Genomic DNA, 13,952 nt, shown 5'->3' with positions numbered 1-13,952 from the left:
AGCGACCACTCCTGCGGTTGCATGACTCTGCTCAGTCTGTCGGCCAGACTGTTGTTTACGCCTGCCAGGTATGTGGCTTGGAGGAGCATGCCGAACTGGCAAGCCCAACGCCACATCCCGACGGCTTCCTGACACAGGGGGCGAGATCCGGTGCCTCCCTGCTTGTTGACGTAATACATTGCAACCTGATTGTCTGTCCGAATTTGGATAATTTGACAGGACAGCCGATCTCTGAAAGCCTTCAGTGCGATCCAGATCGCTCGGAGCTCCAGGAGGTTGATCTGAAGATCCTTTTCCTGGAGGGACCACAGTCCCTGGGTGTGAAGCCCATCGACAAGAGCTCCCCACCCCAGGCGAGATGCATCTGTCGTCAGCACCTTCGTGGGCTGTGGAATTTGGAATGGACGTCCCAGGGTCAAATTGGTCCGAATGGTCCACCAGTGCAGTGAAGTGCGGCAACTGGTGGAGAGGCGGATGACATCTTCTAGATTCCCGGTGGCTTGAAACCACTGGGAAACTAGGGTCCATTGAGCAGATCTCATGTGAAGACGAGCCATGGGAGTCACATGAACTGTGGAGGCCATATGACCCAGAAGTCTCAACATCTGCCGAGCTGTGATCTGCTGAGACGCTCTGGTCTGGGAAGCCAGGGACAGGAGGTTGTTGGCCCTCGCTTCGGGAAGGAAGGCCTGAGCCGTCTGATTCTTCAGCAGAGCTCCTATGAATTCCAGAGACTGGGCTGGCTGGAGATGGGACTTTGGGTAATTTATCACAAACCCCAGCAGCTCCAGGAGATGAATAGTGCACTGCATGGACCGGAAAGCTCCTGCCTCCGAGGTGTTCTTGACCAGCCAATTGTCGAGATATGGGAACACGTGCACTCCCAGCTTGCGTAGATACGCCGCCACCACCACGAGAGCACTTTGTAAACACCCGAGGGGCAGAGGCGAGCCCAAAGGGCAGCACACAATACTGAAAGTGCCGTGTATCCAGGCGGAATCTGAGATACTGTCTGTGAGCTGGCAGTATCGGGATGTGAGTGTATGCGTCCTTTAAATCCAGGGAACATAGCCAATCGGTTTTCTGAATCATTGGCAGAAGGGTGCCCAAGGAAAGCATCCTGAACTTTTCTTTGACCAGGAATTTGTTCAGGCCTCTCAGGTCTAGGATGGGACGCATCCCCCCTGTTTTCTTTTCCACAAGGAAGTACCTGGAATAGAATCCCTGCCCTTCCTGCCCGGGTGGTACGGGCTCGACTGCATTGGCGCTGAGAAGGGCGGAGAGTTCCTCTGCAAGTACCTGCTTGTGATGGGAGCTGAAGGATTGAGCTCCCGGAGGACAATTTGGTGGCAGGGAGGCCAAATTCAGGACGTATCCGCACCGCACTATTTGGAGAACCCACCGGAGATTATGAGAGGCCACCTTTGGTGAAAAAATTTCAACCTCCCTCCGACCGGCAGATCGTCCGGTACGGACACTTTGAGGGCGGCTATGTTCCCATGGATCCAGTCAAAAGCCCGTCCCCGGCTTTTGCTGTGGAGGCGCAGGTGGCTGCTTAGGCGCACGCTGTTGACGAAAACGAGCGTGCTGGGACTGTCCCTGTGCCTGACAAGGCCTTCGGGCCGGCTGGGTGTACCTACGCTTGGTAAAGGCATAGGGCGCAGCCTGCCGGGCCCAAGAAAAACGTCCACCTGCTGAGGCGGATGCTGAAGGCGCCCGGTGGGAGAGCTTGTTGAGGGCGGTTTCCCGCTGATGCAGTTGGTCCACCAGCTGCTCGACCTTCTCGCCAAAAATATTATCCCCCCGGCAAGGGACGTCGGCCAGTCTCTGCTGGGTTCGGTTGTCCAGGTCAGAGGCACGCAGCCATGAGAGCCTGCGCATCACTATACCTTGGGCCGCAGCACGAGATGCCACGTCACAGGTGTCATACATACCCCTGGACAGGAACTTTCTGCACGCCTTCAGCTGCCTGACCACCTCCTGAAAAGGCCTGGACTGCTCCGGCGGGAGCTTGTCAACCAGGTCCGCCAGTTGCTTCACATTATTCCGCATGTGGATGCTCGTGTAGAGCTGGTAAGACTGGATGCGGGTCACGAGCATGGAAGATTGGTAGGCCTTCCTCCCAAACGAGTCCAGAGTGCGAGACTCCCGCCCCGGGGGCGCCGAGGCGGTATCCCTCGAACTCCGTGCCCTTGAGAGCAGAGTCCACGACCGCCGAGTCATGAGGCAATTGGGGCCGCATTAACTCTGGGTCAGAGTGGATTCTGTATTGGGACTCTGCTTTCTTGGGGATGGTGGGATTAGATAATGGTCTCAACCAGTTCCGAAGCAGTGTCTCTTTGAGGACATTGTGCAACGGTACCGTGGAGGACTCTCTAGGTGGTGATGGATAGTCGAGGACCTCGAGCATCTCAGCCCTCGGCTCATCCACAGAGACCACGGGAAAGGGAATGCAAATATACATATCCCTGACAAAGGAGGCAAAGGAGAGGCTCTCAGGTGGCGAGAGCTTCCTCTCTGGTGAAGGAGTGGGGTCAGAGGAAAGGCCCACAGACTCCTCCGAGGAGAAATATCTGGGGTCCTCCTCCTCCCCCCACGAGGCCTCTTCCTCGGTGTCGGACATAAGCTCGTGCAGCTGAGTCCTCAACCGGGCCCGGCTCGACGTCGAGGCACCAAGGCCTCGGTGGTGTCGTCGAGCGGTGGACTCCCGCGCCGGCGGGGATGAAGCTCCCTCCATCGACGTCGACGGGGACTCCACCTGCGTGGCGGTCGAGACCAGCGCCGCAAGCGGCATCGGCGTCGAAGGCCTCGGCACCGGGCTACAGCTCGCCGGCGCCACAGTCAACGGCGCCGAGGGCGCAAGCACCCCAGGCGCCGGCACAGTCTGGCGCGTCAGCCCTTCCAGGATCCCTGGAAGGATGGCTCGGAGGCACTCGTCAAGGCCCGCTGTCGGGAAAGGCGAGGGGGCCGGTAGAGGCGTCGGTGCCGGAAGCTGTTCGGGTCCAGGAGACTGCACCGAAGTGCTGGGACCCTGACGCAGCGGTACCTCTACTACAGAGGGGGACCTCTCCTCTCGACGTTGTCGCTTCCTCAGCGTCGACTCCTCTCCGGCGCCGGGAGCCGGATGCATCGATGGCGTCCGATGACGGTGCTTCTTCGTTTTCTTGCGGTGCCCGTCATCGGCGCTTGGTGGAATGGAGGAGGAGGAGGTCAATCCCCCTCGGCCTCGAGGCACCGGGTCCGACAGGGTTCGGTCCCGAGGGCCCTGGGTAGAGGGAGTGACCGCGGCCGATTGCCCACGCGGCCTCTCACCCCTGCTGTCACCGGAGGTCCGGCGGGCCGACGGGACCTGTGCTCCTGGGGTCGATGCCATCGGTGCCGATTTCGTGGACATCGATACCGAAGAACCGGCCGTCGATACCGATGCCGTCGAAGTCGACGTCGAGGGGCCGGCGCAAGTTCCAAAAAGACAGTCCCGAAGAACTTGCCTCACTACTTGTGTCCATTTCCGGAGACCGAGACACAAAGTACACGACTTGGTATCGTGCTCCGGCCCGAGGCACTGGAGGCACCAAGCGTGAGTGTCGGTCTGCGAGATATGCCGGCCGCACCGACCACACGTTTTAAATCCACTCAGGACCTTCGAGGACATCGACGGAAAAATCGCATCGGCGAAATCAAAGTCGTCGATGGTGGCAGTAAAAATCACACCTCGAAAATAAATCGACCGCGCGGCCGACGCCCCCGCTAAGAGACGAGGGAAAATCAAGTTCCGCGCTTTTTTTTTTTTTTTTTTTTTAAACAAAAGAGAAACGCGGCAACAAAAAAAATAAGAAGATTCGCGCGAACAACTCGATCCGGTTTCCGGGGCTGACAGAGAGAGACGAACACGGCTCTCTCCAGCGCGGAAAAGAAAAGACTGAGCGGGAACAGTCACGCACGGGCGGGAAGACGGCCGCGCATGCGCGGTGGGCGTGCCCTGCGTGCGGAACCGCCCACGAAGTTTTGTTCCGGTTGGTGGGGGCTGCCGTGGAAGTCAACCCAGTCGTGAGAACAAGCAGCCTGCTTGTCCTCGGAGAATAAAGGCTCACCTCCTTCCACCTGCTGGAGACTGAGTTTAATGAATCTAAGGCTAGTTAGATAAGGCTCTTATTGGCTCTCGAGATTCAAAGGTCTCAGTCTCCACCTGCAGGAAGGAGTACACAACCCACGAGTCAGTTCATAAGTACATAAGCACTGCCACGCTGGGAAAAGACCAAAAGGTCCATCAAGCCCAGCACTCTGTCTCCGACAGCGGCCAATCCAGGCCCCAAGAACCTGGCAAAAACCCAGAATTTAATAACTATCAAAGGACTTTTTTTCCTTCAGGAATCTGTCCAGACCCCCTTTAAAAACTCAGCAAGGCCAGCTGCCGTCACTACCTTCTCCGGCAATGAGTTCCAGAGTCTAACCACACGTTGAGTAAAGAAAAACTTTCTCCAATTTGTTTTAAACCTACCACAGTCTAATTTCATCTTGTGTCCCCTAGTTCTATTATTGTTAGAAAGCGTAAACAAACGCTTCACATCTGTCCGCTCTACCCCACTCATTATTTTGTAGACCTCTATCATATCACCCCTCAGCCGCCTTTTCTCCAGGCTAAAGAGTCCTAGCCATCTTAACCTCTCCTCATAAGGTAGTCGTCCCATCCCTTTTATCATTTTCGTCGCCCTTCTCTGCACCTTCCCCAATTCCTTTATATCTTTTTTGAGATGAGGCGACCAGAACTGAACACAATACTCCAGGTGCGGTCGCACCAAGGAGCGATATAACGGCATTATAACATCCTCATGCTTGTTTTCCATCCCTTTTCTAATACTCAACATTCTGTTCGCCTTCTTAGCCGCCGCAGCACACTGAGCAGAAGATTTCAACGTTCTATCCACGATGACTCCCAGATCCCTTTCTCGGTCCGTAACTCCTAAAGCGGAACCTTGCATAACATAGTCGTAATTCGGGTTCCTCCTTCTCACGTGCATCACTTTGCACTTGTCAACGTTGAACTTCATCTGCCATTTGGACGCCCAATCCACCAGTCTCACGAGGTCCTCTTGTAATCTTTCACACTCCTCCCACGACGAGACAACTCTGGATAACTTTGTCTCATCTGCGAATTTAATTACCTCACAAGTTACTCCCATCTCAAGGTCATTTATAAATATGTTAAAAAGCAGCGGTCCCAGCACAGACCCCTGAGGGACCCCACTAACTACCCTTCTCCATCGAGAATACTGACCATTCAACCCTACTCTCTGCTTCCTGTCTTTTAACCAGCTCTTAATCCATAATAACACATTGCCTCCAATCCCATGACTCTCCAGTTTCCTTTGGAGTCTTTCATGAGGCACTTTGTCAAACGCCTTCTGAAAATCCAGATATACAATATCCACCGGCTCCCCTTTGTCCACATGCTTGTTCACCCCCTCGAAAAAATGCAGATTTGTGAGGCAAGACTTCCCTTCACTAAATCCGTGCTGACTTTGTCTCAGCAGCCCATGCTTTTGTACATGCTCCGTAATTTTATTCTTAATAGCCTCCACCATTTTTCCCGGCACCGACGTCAAACTCACCGGTCTATAACTTCCCGGATCTCCTCTGGAACCCTTTTTAAAAATCGGCGTTACATTGGCCACCCTCCAATCTTCCGGCACCACACCTGATTTTAGGGATAAATTGCATATTACTAACAGCAGCTCCACAAGTTCATTTTTCAGCTCTATTAATACTCTGGGATGAATACCATCCGGATCCGGCGATTTACTACTTTTTAGTTTGCAGAACTGCCCCATTACATCCTCCAAGTTTACAGAGAAATCATTTTAGTCTTTCCGACTCGTCCGCTTCAAATACCTTTTCCGACACCGGTATCCCTCCCAAATCCTCCTCGGTGAAGACCGAAGCAAAGAATTCATTTAATTTCTCCGCTACAGCTTTGTCTTCCCTGATCGCCCCTTTAACATCACCGTCGTCCAGCGGCCCTACCGATTCTTTAGCCGGCTTTCTGCTTTTAATATACCTAAAAACATTTTTGCTATGTGTTTTCGCTTCTATCGTTAACTTTTTATCAAAGTCCTCCTTAGCCCTCCTTATCTCCTTCTTGCATTTGGCTTGACATTCCCTTATGCTTTATCTTATTGTCTTCGGTGGGTTCCCTTCTCCATTTTCTGAAGGATTGTTTTTTGGCACTAATATCTTCCTTTACCTTACCGTTTAGCCACGCCGGCTGACGTTTGGTCTTTTTTCCTCTTTTTCTAACACGTGGAATTTATTTGTCCTGTACTTCTAGGATGGTGTTTTTGAACAGCATGCACGCCTGATTCAAGTTTTTTACCCTTTCAGCCGCTCCCCTCAGTCTTTTTTTCACCGTCATTTTATCATAGTCTCCTTTTTTAAAGTTAAACGTTAGTGTATTTGATTTCCTGAGTTCACTTACTTCGTAGCCAATATCAAAACCGATCATATTATGATCACTGTTATCAAGCGGCCCTCGCACCGTTACCCCCCGAACCAGATCATGAGCCCCACTAATGATTAAGTCTAGTATTTTCCCTTCTCTCGTCGGCTCCTGAACCAGCTGTTCCATGAAGCCGTCCTTGATTTCATCAAGAAATTTCACCTCCCTTGCGTGTACCGATGTTTCATTCACCCAGTCTATATCCGGATAATTGAAGTCACCCATTAATATTACAGTGCCCTTTTTATTCGCTTCCCTAACTTCCCTTGTCATTGCCGCGTCCGTTTGCTCGTCTTGGCCAGGCGGACGGTAGTACACTCCTACCACCATCCCTTTTCCCTTTTCACGTGGAATTTTAATCCACAAGGATTCCAGTCGGGGTTTTGTCTCCTGCAATATTTGCAGCCTGAGTCAAGGTTCTCATTTACATACAGCGCTACTCCTCCTCCAATCCTATCCACCCTATCGCTGCAATATAATTTGTCGCCCTGTATGACTGTGTCCCATTGGTTATCTTCCTTCCACCAGGTCTCAGAGATGCCTATGATATCCAGTTTTCCATTGTGCGCAATGTACTCCAGCTCTCCCATCTTATGCCTCAGGCTCCTGGCATTTGTGTATAGACATTTCAATGTATGCTTGTTCTGATTATTATTACGTTTAATAAGTGGCATTATTAATATGTTGTCTTCCGTCTGGTCATTATTAATTTTATTTAAGTCTATCTGATCCTCTATGATTTCTTTGTCGGCCTTACTCACAAGTAACCCTTTTTTCCTTATCTGGGTGATATCCTCAAAAGATATCATCTTCCGAACCATGCGCTTTTGAGCGACTGTCGGCCTTCCCCCCATTTCTAGTTTAAAAGCTGCTCCTGTACCGGTCCGGAGGAACGCTAAGGAACAAGTGATTTCTGGCTCCCAGGCACAAAGCATTGAAGTAAAATTCCTCGTCAGAGAACATTCCCCATATAAAGTCTATAAGAAAAATCACAGGCTCAGACTTTTTTAATTACAGGAAGGCAATATATCAAGACCCATCTTTTTTTGTTTGTTTAAGAGGCAAGACAAGCTGCAGAGGGGAGACAAGGTGTGGGAGGGGACCTGGCACCATCAGGTTTACACCCAGAAGCTCAACTGAAACCTCAGAAAGGAAATAGGAGACCAGCACAGGAACCCGAGAGAGCTGCACAGCGAGGTTCTACCACCTGCTGGAGATGAGATATTAAATGGAATCTAGTGCACAGGTGGTAGATAAGCACAACCAACAAGTATGGGCTAATCCTTTGGAGGCTGAGGAAACAAATTTTAGGTCTCAAATAGTAAGATAACACAGTATAAGAAAAATTGTTCAGAAGTGCTCTAGTAAAAATTCAAAGCCCCAAGACTCTATTAGTTTAAATGAAGCTTAACTCTTAAAAATGAATTCAGCTACCTCACTGGCTTCTGCTTCAAGGGATGACCAGGGATAATCAAAAATATTGCAGAAACAGCAACAGCAGCACCTGGGCATAGTTTAAACCATCACTGAACTTTGACATCTACCTTTCACACCACATTCCAGACAGAGCAGTTGTCTGAGGCACCTGTCCACACAATATTCCTACAATAGCTGGAAGCTGGGTAGCAGCAAATGAGGTATCAAATATCACAGCCCAAAAGAAATTACAATGGAGCTGGAACCCCAAAGGGGCATAGAGATACTACTGAACCAAGGAGGAAAGTAAGGAATAATTCAATGGCACTACTTACTGTAGTAACTCTGAAGTTATCATTTTGTAGCGGTGTCTTAAAAGCCTTTTAGGTTGAGATTCGTCAATTATTGTCTTATCAGAAGTATCCACACAGTATTCATAAAAGAAATTTCAAAGGGAAATCTAGACAGAAGAAAAATGAAAAGCCTTTTAAGTGCACAGAAACAGGTAATCCCAAAAATTTAAATTATATAAATTAACACACGCTTTGAGTCCAACACCACTGTCTTCTCCTGAAAAGTGCCCCTAAACTGAAAAGGTCAATATCCTGTTAACAAGATACTTAACAACAGTAATCTGGAAAAAAAGAAAATATGAGAACAAAAATAAATGCAAAGTGATCATTCAAAAAGATGCAATATCTTAAAAAAAAAAAAAAAAGACAAGACTGATATGATTAGAAAGTAACAGGAGTGAATTTCTTCCCTATCAACACTGAATACAACAAATCTGAAGGTAAGTAAATACTAGGATGAAAGAGGATACAAATTTAAAAATACCTTTGTAAACTATTACCCTTGCTCAGTGCTGAGGAATATACAGAAACAATTAAAATACAGAACAAAATTATCAGATCATTGCAAATCCCATGGAGAGAAAATGACATGAATGAAACAAGGTGACAAACAAGGGGTCTGCAGGAAAGAAATCATCAATAAAACAGCTGGATACAAGTACTAATTTGCTACAACACTGCTGCTTTCTAGCCCTTAAGTAATCATATAGTCCCTATCAAAAACTGGTTAAGGGAAACGTTTTATCATCCCTGCTAATTTTCTTTAACTCCAACCAGAATGATAAAATTAGTCCTTACCTGATAATTTTCTTTCCATTAGTCCCAACAGATCAACTTGGAAAGTACTGACTAAGGCTCTTGCTGCCATAGAACAGCTAAATGGGTCTACTGGGCCTCTGGCCTCACCCTTGGGAAACTGCGGGAAACTCAAAGCTGTGCAAGGCTAAGGACTCCTACAGAAGTCTGCAAACTGCACCAGGCCTCTTCCTCAGAAGCCCCTTAGTACCAAATATGAAGAAACTGGGACTGATCCATCCCAGTTCCCCAGTCACATCTTCTGAAAGGCCCCACATAAAACTGCCGGAATCGCAGGTGAATCGGGCCCCAAGGGAGCGCTGGCACTTCAGCCTTGCCATGTGGAGCAGCAAGAAAGATGGCACTCTCTGGCACGAACATGCGCCCAAGAAAACAGCCGCCCTGAGCCCTCCAAAATGAGCCGGTAAGGAGATCCAGCATGGGAAACAGCAGCAGCCAAGCGGTTCCCACACCAGGATCTGCTTTTGCTCTCCCCCACCGGCTCAGGAAGGGTAATGACTATTCACCCCCTCAGGAACTGCTGTCGCATGCCAAGTCAGTCCTCACACCCCTCAGTCGGTACTGCAAACCAGCATGAGCTTGCAGCGCTGGACAAATCAGACTGAGGAGGTTTTTGGAGGTTTTTTTCACAGTGCTCAAATGGCATTAATTTTATTTTATTTTAAGGCAGGAGAGAACGCCACAATAAGAGAAACCTCAAATTCTTTTTAAAGTCAGGAAAGTGAGAACCACAAACCCCGGTAGGAAGGAGGGGGCGATTGGGGAGGAAGGGAGGGACTTGGCACCATCAGGTGTGCAACAAAGTCCCAGGACTAGGAGACCTCAGCTCAACTAGACTCAGGGCACCAGGCCAGGAGCCAATCAATCCAGAGCTAAACGGTTATGACCATCCACCTGAAAGAATACTGAGGTAAAGGTGGCTGCAAATGACCTCATAGTAAACCTCTGATGATCTCTATCTCCACCTGCTGGTAGAGGGATATAACCCACAAGTCTCTGGATTGATCGGTGGGACGCTATGGAAGCCATTCAGCCAGCAGATGGGCACAGATGTACAACTTGTGAGCTCTGCACTTTTAATAAAGACTGTGCAACAGGATTTCACCAGTATCTCTGTAACACAGCAAATGCTGAGCAGAAAAACCCTTCCAAAAACAATTTATTGGAAGGATGAAATCCACCATCTCAACTAAAAAGGCTCCCCAGTGTCACACCATATTCTACACCAAACCAAAAAAGACAAAACAAAGTGGTTTGATCAGATCCAAGAAAGGAATATCAGCAGGTAAAACCGAGCATTTCTTTCCTTTTTATCCATTAGAGCAGTCCAAAAGGATCTGAAATAGGGCTTCTTTTGCCCAGGTATTGGGATTCTTCTGCTAAGTCTAAGTGGAGGAACCTCTCTCTCTCCTTCCACACACCATTCAAAAAAAAAAAAAAAAAAAAAAGTTGCCCTGCTTCCACCACTCCACCCTTTAACTGCAAAAAAGTCTTATGATGTGCCTTGGTGGCATGTGACACACCAGGAAAATTCTAAACCCTTTCATCACAAAACACCCTTCAAATTAAAAAAAAAAAAAAAAACCCCAACACACACTGAGGATCCATGTTTTCTCAGACTGGGTAGAGGAAGCAGCTAAAAGTAGCTCTACCCCTGATGGTACCATGAGAGTCCTGAACAAAACCTATGAAATAAAAGGATCCAGAGGACTTCAGGTGATCAAGGCCACCATCTTGTTTCTTCAAGTCAGCCATTTGAGACATAACAGGTATCAATCTTTTTTTTTTTTTATGTAATCACAACACAAAGCATTTCAGAAAACAATTTAGCAAAATTTCAGGTGAAAAAAACATCTGAAGAAAATTTAGAAACCTTAAATGTTTAGCTCTATACATATTTTCCACATTTTTAATTTATAATGAATATTGAGACTGTCTGTAGCAGGTTCTCCGAGGACAGCAGGCAACGCTGATTCAAGCTGCATGGTCCTGTATTTTGCCAAAGCTAAAAAGACAGCTCTGTGGAACATGAACCGCGCTCCACCGTAAATGCAAAAAGTGCCTTCCCACCCACTGCGCAAACGCAGTCTCCTCAGTTTAATACTAAAGCAAAAAATAAAAGTAAAAATAACCAAGGGGACAACTCCAAGGGGAGGTGGGAGGGATTGTCAGAATATGAAGCCTGCTGTCCTCAGAGAATACCTGTTACAAGTATCTTAGCTTTTTCTACGAGGACAAGCAGGCATCTATATTTTCACAAGTGGGGAATCCCTAGCATTCAGGCTCACCCAAAACAACATTGGTGAATTAGACTTCACAACAGCGAAGACATAACACAGATTAACCTGAAACTATACACAATCTGAATGAGAGTGCAGCCTGGAACAGAATAAAACGGACCTAGGAGGATGGAGTTGGATTCTAGACCCCAGATTCTGAAACACCGTCTGACTGAACAAACTGTCACGTAGGGTATCCTGATCAAGGCAGTAGTGTGATGTGAACGTGTGGACTGATGACCACATCGCAACCTTGCAAATTTCTTCAATGGAGGATGACCTCAAGTGGGCTACCAGTGCAGCCACGACTGTGACATTATTAGTTGTGACATGACGCACCAAGGCCAGCCCAGCCTGGGCATAAGTGAAGGAAATGCAATCTGCCAGCCAAATCAAAATGGTGCATTTCCAGATGGTAACCTCTCATTCTGTTGGGATTAAAAGAAACAAAAAGCTGGATGGTCTGTCTGTGGGGCCTTGACCGCTCCATATAGTAGGCCAATGCTCTCTTGCAATCCAAGGTGTGCAAGCTGTTTTGGCCAGGATTAGCATGAGGTTGGGGGAAGAATGTTGGCAAGACAATCAACTGCTTCAGATGGAACTCCTGCAAGAACTTAGGGTGCATGCGGAGAACCACTCTGTCATGATGAAACTTAGTATAAGCTGCATCCAACTACTAAGGCCTGAAGCTCACTGACCCTACAAGCTGAACAGTCACCAAGAAAACAAACTTTCCAAGTCAAGTACTTCAGATGGCAGGAATTCAGTCGCTCAAAAGGAGCTTTCATCAGCTGAGTGAGAAAACTGAGATCCCATGACACTGGTGGAGATTTGACAGGGAGCTTTGACAAAAGCAAACCTCTCATGAAGCGAAATAAAGGCTGTCCAAAGATGGGCTTACATTCTACACATTGATAAGCACTAATTGCACTAAGGTGAACCCTTGCAGAGTTGGTCTTGAGACCAGACTCTGACAAGTGTAGAAGATATTCAAGCAGAGTCTGTGTTATTCAAGTAAGGGGATCTACGGCCCTGCTCTCACACCAGATGGCAAACCTCCTTCATTTAAAAGAATAACACCTAGGAGATCACGTGATGCTTGGCTGAGGGAAGGACGCCGCATCTGAGAGCTCCGAGGCCCCGCCGTTAACATCAAGCCCGTAGCGCCATAACAAACAGCTGATAAACCCAACTGAAATCAGCCAGCGTAATCGGAATACCCCGATAGTGTGAGGGCACCGCAGGCGCTAGAAGAAACACCTAGCATGACATCAACAAGAAAGACGGAGCGAGGAGCCGCAAGGGCAAGATGGCGGAGGTCAGCCACGCAGGGGAATCTGTAAGCTCCGCTTGGGCAGCTGAAATAGCGGCGGAGGTTTCCACCCTGCTGGAATCGTCAGTAGACCGCAAGCTCCAAAAAATCTCAGACCAGATTGAACAACTAGATGGCAAGTTTGAAGGTTTGCACGCAGACATGGCGGGCTTTCAGAAACGGCTGTCGGATACTGAAGACCAGTGCGTGCAAAGGGACAAAGCCCTAAAAGGCCTGAAGGACACCTTAGAAGAGCTTGCAGCGAAGGTGGAAGACCTAGAGAATAGGTCGCGGAGGAATAATCTCCGTTTCGTCAGTATTCCGGAGACGGTGCGGGAGGTGGACTTCCGCAACTTCCTGGAATCATGGCTCCCAAAAGTCTTGAATCTTCAACGGCTAGAGAATGGATTACAAATCGAGCGGGCCCATCGGCTGGGCAGAGAGAAGCAGGGGCACGAGAGACCGCGAGTTGTCATCTGCAAAATTCTAAATTACAAGTATAAGCAGGACATTTTGCGGGAATGGCGCTTAAAAGGAAAGGTACAATATGAATCTCATACCATCTTGTGCTTTCAAGATTTTTCGGCTGCAGTAGCGGCCCAGCGCAAACGGTTTGCAGAAGTATGTAAAATATTGTACGAGAGGAAAGTCTGATTTGCGCTGTTTCCCGCCAAATTGCATATTCAGCATGAGGGAAAACAATACCATTTCAGCGCACATGAGGAGGCGCGGCAGCTCATCAACCGCATGCGAGTGGGCGCAGAATTGGAGCAGGTGCAAGCAGCAGCGGAGAGCACACAGAACACCTGAACAGGATCAGGCCTCAGCCATTAGGTGCAGAGGGTGAGCTAATGAGATTTTAAGGGCTGAGAGACATTTGATATTAAAGACTTTCACAAGGATTCCCAGATGCTGATCCGTTAGGGGAAGGGAAAGCTGTAAAAGGGAGGGGGCTCCAGTGTTAAGGTGAGGGGTGAACAGAGGGAGCTTGCACAAGAGCGGAGGCTACATCATTTAATTATTAATCTTGGTGGGGGAGAGCTCCTTGTAATTGGGGTACCACTGAATTGAATATGTAAGGGCGCGGGGCAGGCGGGGGCGGAGCAAAAATGTGATCAGTTCTCTAGCGAGAGCTGAATGTGGAGAAGGGGGGTATACAGGAGGGGGGAGGGGAGGGAGGGTGGGAGGAAGGGAGGAGGGAGGGAGATGGGAGGGGTGGAGTTTTTTTTGTTTGTTTGTTTGTTTTTTCTTCTTTCTTTCTCTCTTTTCTTTCCCATTACTTC

General features: G+C 48.6%; 1 protein-coding gene across 1 annotated transcript in view; it reads right to left on the bottom strand.

Annotated features, from left to right (window-relative positions):
• LOC115478324 (cohesin subunit SA-1-like) overlaps nucleotides 1-13,952 on the bottom strand; it is a 241,134-nt gene that overhangs the window by 141,703 nt on the left and 85,479 nt on the right. The window contains exon 2 of the mRNA XM_030215627.1: nucleotides 8,245-8,369. Within this exon, the coding sequence (XP_030071487.1) occupies nucleotides 8,245-8,267 (23 nt within the window). The 5' untranslated portion in view covers nucleotides 8,268-8,369. The remainder of the gene's footprint in view (nucleotides 1-8,244; nucleotides 8,370-13,952) is intronic.

This window comes from Microcaecilia unicolor, chromosome 10 (genome assembly GCF_901765095.1).
Source record: "Microcaecilia unicolor chromosome 10, aMicUni1.1, whole genome shotgun sequence".
NCBI lineage: Eukaryota > Metazoa > Chordata > Amphibia > Gymnophiona > Siphonopidae > Microcaecilia > Microcaecilia unicolor.
This window is presented reverse-complemented; position numbering and strand designations above follow the sequence as displayed.